The 16,482-nt window shown below is 41.0% G+C and overlaps 1 protein-coding gene and 1 non-coding gene across 2 annotated transcripts in view; one reads left to right on the top strand and one right to left on the bottom strand.

Moving 5' to 3' along the window:
• Positions 1-13,237, bottom strand: part of LOC106797613 (uncharacterized) — a gene marked incomplete at its 5' end in the record, with an annotated part of 42,411 nt that extends 29,174 nt beyond the window's left edge. Inside the window, 3 exons of the mRNA XM_026127383.1 lie at positions 11,130-11,986; positions 12,019-12,127; positions 12,347-13,237. Of these exons, the coding sequence (XP_025983168.1) occupies positions 11,130-11,986; positions 12,019-12,127; positions 12,347-13,237 (1,857 nt within the window). The remainder of the gene's footprint in view (positions 1-11,129; positions 11,987-12,018; positions 12,128-12,346) is intronic.
• Positions 12,867-12,973, top strand: LOC113000888 (small nucleolar RNA R71). The gene has a single exon (XR_003266208.1). It is a non-coding gene; the product is annotated as a small nucleolar RNA R71 (small nucleolar RNA).
• Positions 13,238-16,482: the final 3,245 nt, after the last annotated feature.

Below are 16,482 nucleotides of genomic sequence, written 5' to 3'. Positions count from 1 at the left end.
CCTTTGCTCTGGATGACACTGTATTTTGTAAAACTCTCATATTTTGGACAGCTTTAAATGATATATGCATTTATAATCGATCTCGTTATTTGAAAAGAAAGCATTAGCAACTTTATTTGTAAAAGAGTTTATCGACCGTATTTTATTCTCTTATTTTCATGTGACGACCTAAAGTAATGGCTGGTACATTCTTCCTTTTGAAACAGCAAAATAATTTAGAGAATTATGAGCGGTAAGAAAGAAATGACTCCGAATAGAGTTGTGAACTGGCCATTCAGGACTTTATAGTGAGGATTTTCCTTCTAACCCTAGTTATGGTGAAAAGAGAAAGAAATGAAAAAGAAAAAGAAGAAAAAAAAATTTACCATGGTTTTTGTTATTTAAATTATTTCTATTAAACCAGTCATTAATTTAGGGACGCCACATATTCCACTTAACATTGGTGAAAGGGAAGAGAAAAAAGATGAAAATCAAATTCGAAAACACTTCCGTAAGGCTTCCGTAACTTTTCCGTAAAATACGAAAAGGGGGGTGAACTTAGTAATTCGGGTGCGCTTAGAAATCTTCTTCATTAAGTCTTTGGGCGGCAAGCACCTCCCTTTTTTTCTATAAATAGGGGAGGGGGGAGCTGTTTCAAAATGTTCAAGACCCCTTTGGCTATGCATTTCGGCTATTTTGGGCAAAAATCACGTTTTCGTGAAGAAAAATCGAGTCGAAGTGCTTCTGTAACGCTTCCGTAAGCGATTCTGTGGAAATTCTTCATCGTTCTTCGTCGTTCTTCACCGTTCTTCATCCGTTCTTCGTTCTTCAACGGGTAAGTTTTCGAATCCGAGACTTTCAATTCATTTCTTGTTTTGTGTACTTTCACTTTAATTTCGTTTACTTTCAGTTTTCTTTTCTTCCCTTTTGACGTGCTTAAGCCATTTATTTAAGTCATTTCTCGCTTAATCTAAAAATAAAATAAATTTCCACCGATCGTTTGAATTGTATCATCCGTTAATTTCGTTTAAAATGAATTCCGACCGTTCGGTCGTGCCGTAACCACGTTGGAAATCAAAAAAAGAGGTAAAATAATAATATAATAATCAAAAAAATATTTTTTAGTAAAGCGAAAAATCAATCGGACGTTTTCTCTTTGGGATTTCTCATTCTTAATCGAATTGACTAATAACTAAGGTGAAACTAAGGCTAAAATCAACTCGCCTAGTCAAGCTTGTCCACAAAAATAGGTTTTTGAAAGTTTATCACTTCAATTTCTTATTAAGTAAAATGGGTTATTTTTAAGGTCCAACGCCTTAAAATGATCACCTTTCAAGTAAAAAGAATCACTTGATTCACGCATAAGAAAGAACTACGTAGGTCTAATTTTCTCATCCCAATTGAGGAATACGTAGGAGCAAAGGGAAACACCCTTGTCGACCACAAAAAGAGAAAAAATATAAAAAGGGTATAAAGGATATAAGGACATAAAAGGGAACGTAAAAATCAAAGTCATGTTTGCACATTCGATTAAAGGCTGTCGTCCCTTGTGACGGACGTGTGGGGTGCTAATACCTTCCCCGCGCGTAAATACAACTCCCGAGCCTTTCACTTGAAAGTTCGTAGATCGCGTCTTTTTCGGTTTTTCCGACGTTTTCCTCAAATAAACGTTGGTGGCGACTCCGCGCGTATTCCTTTCGTGGAACACGCTTCCCGCGAGTCTCGCGTCGCCCTCCCGCCGTAGGGTAGGTTGCGACAGGGACCTCTACCTCAAATGGGAGTACCGCTTCCATCCCATAAACCAAGGAATACGGCGTTGCCCTAGTAGAAGTTCGTACCGAGGTTCGATACCCATGCAGGGCAAAAGGCAACATCTCATGCCAATCTTTGTATGAAACCATCATCTTCTGAATAATTTTCTTAATATTTTTATTTGCAGCCTCCACAGCCCCATTCATCTTTGGCTGATAAGGGGTGGAGTTATGATGCTGGATCTTGAAATCCCCGCACATTTCCTGCATCATTTTGTTATTCAGGTTGGTTCCATTGTCAGTAATGATCTTCCTAGGGAGTCCGTATCAACAAATCAGCTCCTTCTTTATGAATCTGACCACCACATTCCTCGTGACATTGGTATAAGAAGCCGCTTCAACCCATTTGGTGAAATAATCTATCGCCACGAGAATCAAGCGATTATCGTTCGAAGCTTTGGGTTCGATGGCCCCAATGACATCTATCCCCCACATGAAAAAAGGCCAAGGAGCGGACATGACATTCAGAGGATGTGGCGGAACATTGACATTGTCTGCGTACGCTTGACATTTATGGCATTTCCTTACATGGGCACAGCAATCGCTTTCCATAGTGAGCTAGTAATAACCTGCTCAAAGGATCTTCCTGGCCATAGCATGTGTCCCAAATGAACCCCCGTGGATTTCCTCAATCATGTAGTTCGCCTCTTTGGCATCTACGCATCGCAGGAGGGTCATGTCGTGGTTCCGTTTGTACAGGATGGTACCACTCACAAAGAAACCAGTAGCCAATCTCCTTAACGTTCTTTTGTCATTTTCGGAAATCCCTAGTGGATATTCTTTGTTCTCGACATATAGTTTGATGTCAAAATACCATGGTTTCCCATCTCCCTCTTCCTCTATCGCACAACAATGTGCTGGCTTGCCCCGAGATCTGAATTCAATGTACGACAGATCCCCGTGTGGGGCAAGTTGAAACATGGATGCCAAGGTGGCCAATGCATCGGCCATTTGGTTCTCTTCCCGAGGTATGTGGTGGAAAGAAATGTCGTCAAAGAATTCGGCTAACTTCAAGATATGAGTTTGATAGAGTATCAACTTTTGATCCCTAGTTTCCCATTCTCCTCTCAACTAGCATATTACCAAAGCCGAGTCTCCATACACTTTGAGTAGCTTTACGTCAAAATTAATGGCCGCTTGAATCCCAAGGGCGCACGCTTCATATTCGGCCATATTGTTGGTACAATCGAAACCTAGCCTGGCCGTGAAAGGAATACATTGATCATCTGGGGATACAAGGGCTGCCCCTACTCCATGGCCCAAAGCATTAGATGCCCCATCGAAACAAACAATCCATTTGTCTATGTCCTCATGTGTCCGCTTCTCTTCGAATAGGGCCATGATGTCTTCATCCGGGAACTCAGGGTGCATCGGCCGATAATCTTGGAGGGGTTGTTGGGCCAAATAATCTGCCAAAGCGCTTCCCTTTATCGCCTTTTGGGTGATGTACACAATATCGAATTCAGATAGTAGTACCTGCCACCTAGCGATTCGTCCCGTGAGGGTCGACTTCTCAAAGATGTATTTCACGGGATCCATTTTGGAAATAAGCCATGTGGTATGACTGAGCATGTACTGCCTAAGACGATGTGACGCCCATACCAAGCCACATCACGTCCTTTCCAACATTGAGTAATTCATCTCACAGGCGGTAAACGTCTTGCTTAAATAGTAAATGGCTTGTTCCTTTTTCCCAGAGTCGTCGTGCTGACCCAACACGCACCCCATAGACTCGTCTAACACAGTCATGTACAGGAAAAGAGGTCTTCCTGTTACAGGTGGCATGAGCACCGGGGGATTCACGAGGCTCTGTTTGATTTTTTCAAAGGCCTCTTGGCAGTCGCTGTTCCACAGGAACGCCTGGTTCTTACGCAATAGTTTGAAGATGGGCTCGCAGGTAGGGGTGAGTTGCGAGAGAAATCTCGCGATGTAGTTTAACCTGCCTAGGAAACCTCGAACCTGCTTCTCCGTGCATGACTCTGGCATTTCAAGAATGGTCTTCACTTTCTCGGGATCTATCTCTATCCCTTTCTGGCTCACGATAAATCCTAATAACTTCCCTGATTTCACCCTGAATGTGCACTTGGCGGGGTTTAGTTTTAGTTGGTATTTCCGCAACCTTGCAAATAGCTTACGCAGATTGACGAGGTGTTCGTCCTCAGTCCGAGATTTGGAAATCATGTCATCTACATAGACTTCTATCTCTTTATGCACCATGTCGTGGAACAAAGCTACCATGGCACATTGATAGGTTGCCCCAGCATTTTTTAGCCCGAAGGCCATCACTTTTTAGCAGAATGTTCCCCATATGGTGACAAAAGTAGTCTTCTCCACATCTTCGGGTGCCATCTTTATCTGATTATACCCTGAGAAACCATCCATAAAAGAGAAAAGGGCGAACTTTGTTGTATTATCTACCAGTATATCAATGTGTGGCAAGGGAAAATTGTCTTTAGGACTGGCTCGGTTTAAGTCCCGATAGTCTATGCACATTCGCACTTTGCCGTCCTTTTTTGGGACCGGGACAATGTTGGCTACCCACTCCGGGTATCGAGCCACAGCCAAGAAACCTACATCGAACTGCTTTCTCACTTCTTCTTTAATTTTCAAAGACATTTTGGGTCTCATCCTTCGTAGTTTTTGCTTAACCGGGGAAAACCCAAGATTCAATGGCAACTTATGCTGCACAATGTCGAGGTCCAGACCTGGCATGTCTTGGTACAACCATGCGAAGATGTCTTGATATTCTTCAAGAAGGGTTACCAAACCTTGGCAGATAGGTGCGGTCATACCGGTTCCTACTTACACTTCTTTCTTTCCCTCTCCGGCCTCTAAGTTTATCAGTTCGGTTTCCTCTTGGTGAGGCTTCATTTCGCGTTCTTCCTGTGCGATCAACCTCTCCAACTCTGGTGAAAGGACGTTCTCTTCCTCTTCTTCGTTTATTGTTTGACTTACTTCTTGGTCAAAATCGATTATCAAACCCTCGTTGTTAGGATCCTCAAAGAATCGACCCTCACATCTATACCATTCAAGAAAAAAAACAAAAACATGAAAAATGATATGAGAAAAGGTGGAATCGCAAGAACAGATGAAAAAAGATCTCTTTGTTATTTAATAAGGTAGGTTTCACAAAACAAAAGAGAAAGGAATCTATAGCCTCTAATTACATTGAATCAGCGGTATAGACTTCCGACTGGCTCATCACGCGCTAGTTCCCCACTTGGGAATTGGGATGGCATGGTCGCACGAAACTTGGCGGATCTTGTGGAGATTCCCCTCCTATTGCTGCCACCTCTTCCTCGAACATTATCCCGGCACTTGTGAAACACTGGCTAACATGGCCGGGCCATGCCCTATCTGCCCAGAGTCTTGACGGTGCGTTCCTTCTTCCCGGTTTCCCGGGTTCATACCCCAACCCATATTTGTACGGGTTACCCCTAATGTCGATGATCGAGGCCGTACCCGAATCAAATAAACATGAAAATGCAGTAACTAGGAAGTGATCCTAGGTCGTTTCCCAACGAGCAGTGACAAGCCAAATGTTCATAATATGCTTGCAGTAACAGTAACGATGGGGGGGGGGGGGTTGGTTGTTTGGTAATTAAAGAGCAGAACAAATAAAATGGAATACGAAACTACTAATATTAAAAACGGGTTGTTTCCTCTGATTCAGAAGCCACTCTCTTATCCTGGGTTATGGAGAATTCGTCCCTAACAGTCAACCACTTAATCCAACCCTATTTCAATTTACTAAGCGAAAATCAACTTAGGGTTTTCAATACGTGATTAGGCACCACATACACCAGTTAGCCCTTCGTCCATTAAGCATGAACGCAAGTTAGGCTCAGAGGCAATTAATCGAACACGAAGCGTGCACTGATTAATATTCACGAAATTGGGATAACTGGTGAAGGAAAAACTGCCAGGAAACCACATTACAAGCGAAACCTCAAAGAGAGTTGGGCTTCGTCCTCAAAAGGAAACAACACCAGAAAATCTAGCCTTCCATGGATTCAAACAGAAAACGCAATTGAAACATGAAGCAGAAACGTAAATGAACGGAAACGTAAATGAACAGAAATGTAAACGAACAGAAATGTAAAATGGAACAGAAACGTAAATGAGAGTAGAAGAAGAAGCAAGAACGAAATTGTAATTAGAAGCAAAAAACGTAAAATTGCATTACGAACTCAGAAGCAGCAAAACAGAAAAACGAAAAACCCTAAAACAAAGCTCTGAATGATGAATAGCATAACAGAATAGAATGCCCTGCACGAATCCCAAGGCAGCTATTTAAAAAGAGTCACTCAAAGTCACTGGGCCCTATTACAATACTCTGGCCCAAAACGAAATAAACACTGAACAACATAAAATAAAATTGCCAAATTTCCTAATTAGAAATTAACTAAGATAAGCGCTGCTTTATTTGCCCTCTTCAAGTCCACAACCAAAATCCGGATTAAGCCCAATGTTTCATTAATTCCTGAAATTAGATTAAAAACATCAAATTAGCTAAATGAGCCCAAATAATAAAACTGCCTAATTAATTGACAATTAAGACCAATCAATAATTAAAATGGTGCAAAAAGGGTTTAGAAAATAGAAGAAAATGATGGCACATCAAAACCCCCCATACTTAGCCTTTTGCACTCCTGGGCAAAATGAAACAAAGAACAAAATCCAAGGATATCAGAGGGAGACAAACAAAAACATTCACATATTTCTCAATGAACATCAAGGAATGAAAGGAATGGGTAACATCTAACATAAGGAGATCCAAAAAGTCAAGACATTCATGAAAATCATCCAAGCAACCCAATCATGGCAAAATAGTTAATCAGCTCAAGAATGAAAAGTGATAAAGCCTCACAAGATATAAACTCTATCTCTCAAGTGTCTAGGCTACTATTTACCCTCAAAGCACCCATGAAAGCAAACACCACATAAACTTGGCAAGATTCTAAAATTGACAATCAACCCATAAACACAAGCACATGAGGATCAAAAGGTCTTTTAAGGTTGTAATGGGGCCAAGGACAAGGTATGGAGAAATATGGAATAAGTGGCTAAATCCCAAAGGAATAGAGGAGCAAAGGGGAATAAGTGCATATTAAGAAAAAAATAAGAAAATAAAAAGAAGTAAAGATAAAAATTAAACATGAAGAGTAGAACCAAGAGTTTCATCATTCTTGTGCCATTTAAGATCTTATTCACTCAACTTTATTGCTTTTCTTTTTCTATTTTTGAATTTTTTTTTTTTTTTGAGAATTTTTTTTTTGAGAAACAACATTTCATTCAGCATGTCCAACATTTAACCAGTATACAATGTACATCAAGTATGGCCCAAAATACATCATGAAGCATAGCCAACAAAACAAGTTGTCCAATGAAACAAAAACCCCCCCACACTTATTCCCAAAACAATTCCAAAGCTCCAAAATTCCTTAAGGATATGGTAATATCATGGTTTTTCACTTAAGGCTTGTAGTGAGCTTCAAAACAAGGAAAGGGAAACAAGGCTCAAAAGGGCTATCAAAGGAATTAATTCAAGGTAAGTCCATTTGGCTAGAAGCTTATAAGAACAAAATTGCCTTAATCATTTCCAAATATGCATGTGAATTAGGACGCATCAACAAGAATCAAGCCAAGGCTATTGTGCAAGCAATCAATGGGGCAAAACACACCAAATGATTATAATGATGGATGGCTCAAATTCTCACAAAGGTAAAATCATCACTTTCAAATTGAGCTTTCAAAACTATCATGACATGTAGAGAAGAATCAAGGATTTCAAGTCACAAAATGTCAAGAACTTTTATTTTCAAAACAATTACCCATTTCTTGAACATATCCTATAATTCAAAGAAAAACATGTAAAGTCGTACGTGCACATGAAATTGACCCAAAATATTAAACTGAAAATCCAACGAAACTAACAACATTAACAAATTAACACAACTAACAAATTAACAAAACTAGCAAAACCAAAGAACACTCCCCCCATACTTAAACAACACATTGTCCTCAATGTAGCACAATTAAAAGATTAAAATCAATTAAATCATCAAAGAGAATCGGACAAGTGTAATAAAAGCAAAGAAGGAGATAGGAAAAGAAAAACTCCCTAAGTCATGGTGGAGGAAGAGTAGGGTGGAGTAAGGAAGTCTCTTCCACCACTACGTCCACTAAAGAAGGGTTCGTGAGGAATGGCTTAAGTCGATGTCCATTGACCTTGAAGCTCTTGTTTGTGGAGTCGCTTTTGATCTCAACTGTATCATAAGGAAAAACATTAGTAACAACAAAAGGACCAATCCACTTAGACCTCAACTTACCACTCATGAGTCCAAGCCTAGAATTATACAATAACACCTTTTGCCCAACCACGAAGTCTTTTTTAACTATCATGCTATCATGGAACTTCTTGGTCTTTTCTTTGTAGAACTTGGCATTCTCGTAGGCTTCTAGGCGGATTTCATCTAACTCACTCAGTTGCAACTTCCTTTCCTCGCCAGCTTGATCCATAGAGAAGTTGCAAGTCTTCACTGCCCAGTATGCTTTGTGCTCAATTTCCACTGGAAGATGACATGCCTTTCCAAAGACAACCCGATAAGGAGACATTCCTATGGGTGCTTTGTAGGCAGTCCGATGTGCCCAGAGAGCATCATCAAGCCTGGTACTCCAATCTTTCCTGCTTGGCTGCACAATCTTCTCTAGAATTCTCTTGATTTCCCTGTTAGAAATTTCTGCCTGTCCATTAGTCTGGGGGTGGTATGGTGTGGATACTCTGTGTACCACCCCATACTTTTTAAGCAGGGCATGCATTGTCCTGTTGCAAAAATGGGTTCCTTGATCACTAACAATTGCTTTAGGTACTCCAAACCTGCAAAATAGATTAGACCTGACAAAGTCTGCGACAACTTTAGCATCATTAGTTCTAGTGGGCTTGGCTTCCACCCATTTTGAAACATAATCAACTGCAAGGAGAATGTAAACATAACCAAAAGAGACAGGAAAAGGACCCATGAAATCTATACCCCAGACATCAAACACCTCACAGAATAGCATAGGTTGCTGAGGCATTTGTTGTCGCCATGTAAGTGTATTTCCTGCTCTCTGACACTGCTCACAAGTGCTGCAGATCTTCCACGCATCTTTAAAGATGGTGGGCCAATAAAAACCACAATCAAGAACTTTGCGAGCTGTCCTTTGAACACCCAGATGACCTCCCGGTGCGGAAGAATGACAGAACTGCAGGACTGAGTCAGTCTCATGATCTGGAATGCACCGTCTAATGACCTGATCACTGCACAATTTCCACAAGTAGGGGTCATCCCAAATAAAATGCTTAGCATCACTTTTAATCTTATCTTTTTGGGCCTTAGATGCTAAGGGAGGAAAAACAGAGGCAACTAAATAATTGACAATGTTAGCAAACCAGGGAGTAGAAAGAGAGTCAGAAATACTATACAATATATACAAATGATCATCCGGGAAATCATCCCGAATAGGTGAATCTGCATCAGAGACACGTTCGATCCGACTCAAATGATCAGCAACTAGATTTTGTGCTCCGCTCCTATCACGGATCTCCAAGTCAAACTCTTGGAGCCAGAGCATCCATCGGATCAACCTAGGCTTAGAATCATCCTTCTTCAACAAGTACTTTAGAGCTGCATGGTCAGTATAAACAATAATGCGAGTACCAAGCAAATAAGATCGAAATTTTTCAAGAGCAAAAACTATGGCTAGAAGCTCTTTCTCAGTAGTAGTATAATTTGCTTGGGCAGCATCTAAAGTCCTAGAAGCATAATATATCACCCTGGGCAATTTATCAATTTTCTGAGCAAGGACAGCCCCCAATGCATAATTTGATGCATCACACATAAGCTCAAAAGGGGCTGTCCAATCGGGTGCCTGGATGATGGGGGTGGTAGTCAAAACTCTCTTGAGGCAATCAAAAGCCTCTTTGCATCTGTCATTAAAGTCAAACTCCACCTCCTTTTGCAACAAGTTGGACAGTGGAAGGGCTACTTTGCTAAAATCCCTTATAAAGCGCCTGTAGAATCCTGCATGACCAAGAAAAGATCGCACCTCTCGCACACAAGAGGGGTAAGGCAATTGTGAAATAACAGAAATTTTTGCAGGATCTACTTCAATACCCTTATTGGAAATAATGTGGCCTAAAACTATACCTTGCTCAACCATAAAATGACATTTTTCAAAATTTAGAACAAGGTTAGTTTCAATGCATCTATTCAAAACTTTTTCCAAACTATTCAAACAACCATCAAAAGAGGATCCATATACAGTGAAATCATCCATAAACACCTCTATGCAATTTTCTAAAAAATCACTGAAAATACTAATCATGCACCGCTGGAAGGTACCAGGGGCATTGCACAGGCCGAAAGGCATCCTCCTATAAGCAAAAGTGCCGAAGGGGCAGGTGAATGTGGTCTTTTCCTGATCCTCAGGAGCAATAGTAATTTGCATATAACCAGAAAAACCATCAAGGAAACAGTAGTGGGATTTACCTGCCAGGCGTTCAAGCATCTGGTCAATGAATGGCAGGGGAAAATGGTCCTTTTTGGTAACCTGGTTCAGCCTCCTATAGTCAATGCAGACTCTCCAACTGTTTTGCACCCGAGTAGGAATCAGCTCCTCCTTCTCATTTCTGATCACTGTGAGGCCAGTCTTTTTCGGGACTACCTGGACGGGACTCACCCATTGGCTATCGGAGATAGGATAAATGATTCCAGCTTGCAAAAGCTTGGTTATCTCCTTCTTTACTACATCAAGAATCACCGGGTTGAGTCTTCTCTGTGGTTGTCTTACTGGTTTAGCTCCATCCTCTAAATTTATTCGATGCATAAATGTGGATGGGCTAATACCAGGAATGTCCGCCAGGGTCCAGCCTATAGCCTTCTTATGCTTCTTGAGAACTGACAACAACTTCTCCTCTTGTTCATCAGCAAGGGAGGCAGATATAATCACTGGAAAACTCTTGCTATCATCCAAGTAAGAGTATTTTAAATTTGATGGCAGAGGCTTCAATTCTGGTGTGGTCGGCTGGACAGTGGTAGAAGGAGATGGTTTCTCAGCCTTTACCTCATAAAGAAAGTCAGAGGTATGTGTACTTCCTGAAACATGGTTAGTCCTATCTGACTCTATAAAATCAATCTCAAGAGGTAAAACACCACCACCAGGCATGCAATCAATATCACTCTCAGACTCACTCTCAGCATCAAATTCAGACATATGATCAAGTACAATTTCAGACTCAATGCATGAAGAGTGAGAGGCATGCAGATTAGAATAAAGATCAGTCATGTATTCATCAACAACATGGTCAATTATTTCAGCACGAAATACAGAAAGATCTTCAGATGGGTATTTCATAGCATCCAGAATATTAAAATGAACAGTTATGTCACCAAATTCCATAGACAGTGTGCCTGCATAAACATCTATCTTAGTTCTAGCAGTTTTCATAAAGGGTCTTCCTAGAATGATGGGAACTGATCCTTGAGAAAATCCATCTTCCATATTCAAAATATAAAAATCAACAGGGAAAATCAGTTCACCAACTCTAACTAAGACATCTTCTATGAAACCAACAGGGTAGGCAACACTTCTATTAGCTAAATGAATTACCACATCAGTTGACTGCAAGGGGCCTAGAGATAGAGAATTAAAAATAGACAGAGGCATAACACTAACAGAAGCTCCTAAATCTAGCATGGCATTGTCAAACTTACTATTCCCTATGATACAAGGTATGCTGAATGTACCTGGATCTTTGCATTTTTCAGGAATTTGAGGAACAGATTTACCAATCAATGCGGAGACATTTCTGCCCATGCTAATTCGTTCACTTCCTTTAAGCTTCCGCTTATTAGTGCACAGCTCCTTCAAGAATTTGGCATATCTTGGAATTTGCTTTATTGCATCCAACAGAGGTATGTTTACTTCTACTTTTCTAAACGTTTCCAAGATCTCTTTCTCTGCCTCTTCCATTTTTTTGTTGGAAACTGCTCTTGGAGGGAATGGAAGAGGGGGAATGTGTTGCTTCTGCAAATCAGAATTACCTGTGGAAGAAGATTCACCTGCACAGAAATTGTTAGGTAGATTTTTGTCATCACCTTTTTCTGGAATAGAGTGAAGTTTGGCAGGTTCATTTGCAGATGAGGAAGGTGCTACGGGTTGAGGTCCTTGACATTGCTTTCACTGACATTTTTGGGATTTTGGACAGCTTGAGAAGGCAGCTTGTCAGAATTCTGGGACTGTTGTTGATTCAATTGAGTAGCTAATTGTCCCATCTGATTGGTTAAGCTCTGAATGGAGGCTCTGGTCTCTTGCTGAAACTGCATGTTCTGCATAGTCATTTGCCTCACAAGTTCTTCGAGGGAAGGTTGTGGAGGGGCCTCAACTGTTGGCTGTTTCTGGGGTTGTTGTTGTTGTTGGATTGGTGGAGGAATGTATGGTCTGCTTGGGCCAGCAACATTTTGGAAGGAAGGAGCAGGCTGCTGTTGTTGTTGCTGAGGGCTGGACCATCTGAGGTTAGGGTGATTCCTCCATCCAGGGTTGTATCTGTTGCTGGAAAGGTCATAATTGTTCTGCTGTGGTTGATTTTGTTGCTGAGGTTGAGGAGGTCTATTGTAAATATTTGCAGCATAAGCTTCAGGCTGCTCAATTGCTCCAGGTTGCTGCATGGAAGGGCAAAGGTCTGTATGGTGGTCAGCAGAGGAGCACAAACCGCAAACCCTTGTGACAGGTACAGATTTCTGATTCAAGGCCAACTGGGTTACCAAGTTGACCAACGCATCCAGTTTGCCTTCAAGCTTCTTAGTTTCAGATGATGCAGATGGGTTTGTAGCTACCTCATGCACTCCTCTAATGACTATGGCATCATTTCTGGCACTAAACTGCTGGGAGTTGGAGGCCATCTTCTCAATTAAATTTCTGGCTTCAGCAGGAGTCATGTCTCCAAGGGCTCCACCACTGGCAGCATCTATCATACTTCTCTCCATATTACTGAGTGCTTCATAAAAGTATTGGAGAAGAAGCTGTTCTGAAATCTGATGGTGGGGGCAACTGGCACATAGTTTCTTAAATCTCTCCCAGTACTCATACAGGCTCTCTCCACTGAGTTGTCTAATACCTGAGATATCCTTCCTGATGGCTGTGGTCCTGGAAGCAGGGAAAAATTTTTCTAAGAATACTCTCTTAAGGTCATCCCAGCTCGTGATGGACCTTGGAGCAAGGTAATACAGCCAGTCCTTTGCCACTCCCTCTAATGAGTGAGGAAAAGCCTTCAGAAATATGTGATCCTCTTGGACATCTGGGGGTTTCATGGTGGAGCAGACAATGTGAAATTCTTTCAAATGTTTGTGCGGGTCTTCACCTACAAGGCCATGAAACTTTGGAAGCAAATGAATCAGTCCAGTTTTAAGAACATATGGGACATCCTCATCAGGGTATTGGATGCACAAGCTTTCATAGGTGAAATCAGGTGCAACCATTTCCCTTAGAGTCCTCTCACGAGGTGGAGGTTGTGCCATGTTCTCAGAATGTGCAAAATCAGAATGCTCATAATCAGAATGCTCAAAATTATAATGCTCAAGATCAGGATGTTCAAAATCACCAATAACAGAATGCACAGATTCACCAGTTATGGAATGCTCAGAATGATCAAAAGGTATAAAATGATGCCTAACTAATCTATGAAATGTCCTATCTATCTCAGGATCAAAGGGTTGTAAGTCAGATGGATTGCCTCTAGTCATACACTACATTCAGCATGCACACAACTAGTTGCCTTGTCATGTAAATAAAGGTGTAGGTTTGAACTACAGCTACCCTCAAATGATATCCAAATGACTTGAAATTTTGTGATCAACCTTATAAAATGATGATAAGATAGCACAAAAAATTTCAGACGAAAATTCAAAGTCTAACTATGAAAGCTAAAATTGGTAGGTTAAGAAAAATAAGTGAATAAAACTTGAAAAATAAAAAACTTTTGACAGAATCGCTTTTTTTGGACGATGGAGACCTCAGCCGGCCTATGGCGGGCTGCCATCGCGTAGGAAATTTTTTTCTACCCCAAATGCATATATAATAATTGCGATTCTGATAACCGGAGCAAAAGTTATGGCCGTTTGAAGTTTTGACAAACACAAAATTTGCTAGTTTTTTGGAACTTCCAAATCTGACCAAACTAAAGGCTCTAGCTATTTTTCCCACAAAATATGGATTAAAAGAGGTTACCACAAAAAAATTCAGCCAAAAATAACAACCCTAGCTACTAAAACAAAAAATCCCAAATAATTCAGCATGGGTGGTCGCTAAAATCCGTCTCTAGCTGATTTCTACTACTACTCTGTTTTTCCGCAAGCTGATTTCTACTACTACTCTGTTTTCAAGCACAATCTTCACAGCAAAACACCCAAGACTAAAACAGGGAAAACGCTTAATGGTAAAACTGAAACAGAACACACAATAAACAAAATACCAAGACACTAATCAACACTAACACACATACTAACACAATACTAACAATTAAAACACGAAAGGATTAAACACACAACACTAGCTAGCTATTATGAACCTTTGGACACTGCTCCCCGACAACGGCGCCAAATTTGATCGAGGCCGTACCCGAATCAAATAAACATGAAAATGCAGTAACTAGGAAGTGATCCTAGGTCGTTTCCCAACGAGCAGTGACAAGCCAAATGTTCATAATATGCTTGCAGTAACAGTAACGATGGGGGGGGGGGGGGGTTTGGTTGTTTGGTAATTAAAGAGCAGAACAAATAAAATGGAATACGAAACTACTAATATTAAAAACGGGTTGTTTCCTCTGATTCAGAAGCCACTCTCTTATCCTGGGTTATGGAGAATTCGTCCCTAACAGTCAACCACTTAATCCAACCCTATTTCAATTTACTAAGCGAAAATCAACTTAGGGTTTTCAATACGTGATTAGGCACCACATACACCAGTTAGCCCTTCGTCCATTAAGCATGAACGCAAGTTAGGCTCAGAGGCAATTAATCGAACACGAAGCGTGCACTGATTAATATTCACGAAATTGGGATAACTGGTGAAGGGAAAACTGCTAGGAAACCACATTACAAGCGAAACCTCAAAGAGAGTTGGGCTTCATCCTCAAAAGGAAACAACACCAGAAAATCTAGCCTTCCATGGATTCAAACAGAAAACGCAATTGAAACTTGAAGCAGAAACGTAAATGAACGGAAACGTAAATGAACAGAAACGTAAACGAACAGAAATGTAAAATGGAACAGAAACGTAAATGAGAGTAAAAGAAGAAGCAAGAACGAAATTGTAATTAGAAGCAGAAAACGTAAAATTGCATTACGAACTCAGAAGCAGCAAAACAGAAAAACGAAAACCCTAAAATAAAGCTCTGAATAATGGATAGCATAACAGAATAGAATGCCCTGCACGAATCCCAAGGCAGCTATTTAAAAAGAGTCACTCAAAGTCACTGGGCCCTATTACAATACTCTGGCCCAAAACGAAATAAACATTGAACAACATAAAATAAAATTGCGAAATTTCCTAATTAGAAATTAACTAAGATAAGCGCTGCTTTATTTGCCCTCTTCAAGTCCACAACCAAAATCCGGATTAAGCCCAATGTTTCATTAATTCCTGAAATTAGATTAAAAACATCAAATTAGCTAAATGAGCCCAAATAATAAAACTGCCTAATTAATTGACAATTAAGACCAATCAATAATTAAAATGGTGCAAAAAGGGTTTAGAAAATAGAAGAAAATGATGGCACATCAGTCGACCACATCGGCATTCCCATGGATGTCCTTGCCCAGACCCATTCCAGGATCATAACCGTGCCTGAGCATTACCCGCGCCACCATTAGGGCCGCATTAGAGAGGCAAGGTAGCAACAGACTCATTTCCACAAAGGCACAACTCACCACCTTGAAGGATTGGAAAGTTGTTTCCAATGATTCCTTCGCTGCTTCTACATATGGCGCAGAGGAGGGGCAGCTCACCAACATATCTTCTTCGCCTGACACTATCACCAAGAGTCCAGCAACCGCGAATTTCAATTTCTGGTGAAGCATCGAAGGGACCACTCCTAGCGCGTGAATCCAGGGTCTCCCCAAAAGGCAGCTGTAGGCGGGATTTATGTCCATTACTTGAAAAACCACATTGCAAGTGTGGGGGCCTATCTGAATGGGGATGTCGATTTCCCCCATCCCCTCCCGCCGACTACCGTCAAAGGCTTGTACTACCATCGAACTTGGTTTTAGACGTGACGCATTAAAAGGAAGCTTCTCCAAGGTGGTCTTTGGCATCACATTGAAACTTGAACCATTGTCGATGAGCACCTTAGTGACGACATGGTCCATGCATCTGACAGACACATGTAGAGCTTTGTTGTGCCCTCTCCCCTCGATGGGAATCTCTTCTTCCGCGAACGCGATATAGTTATTGGTAGTTATATGATTAAAAATGCCTTCAAAACCCTCAACTGAGATGTCGTGTGCTACGTGGGCTTCGTTGAGGACCTTTACCAATAGTGCACGATGAGGCTCAGAGTTTATGAGCAGTTCGAGCAAAGAGATCCTTGCCAGAGTTTTATTCAGTTGCTCAACTACTTTAAACTCGCTTTGTTGGATGAGACGAAGGAACT

The sequence above is a fragment of the Glycine max genome, chromosome 20 (genome assembly GCF_000004515.6).
Source record: "Glycine max cultivar Williams 82 chromosome 20, Glycine_max_v4.0, whole genome shotgun sequence".
Lineage (NCBI taxonomy): Eukaryota > Viridiplantae > Streptophyta > Magnoliopsida > Fabales > Fabaceae > Glycine > Glycine max.
This window is presented reverse-complemented; position numbering and strand designations above follow the sequence as displayed.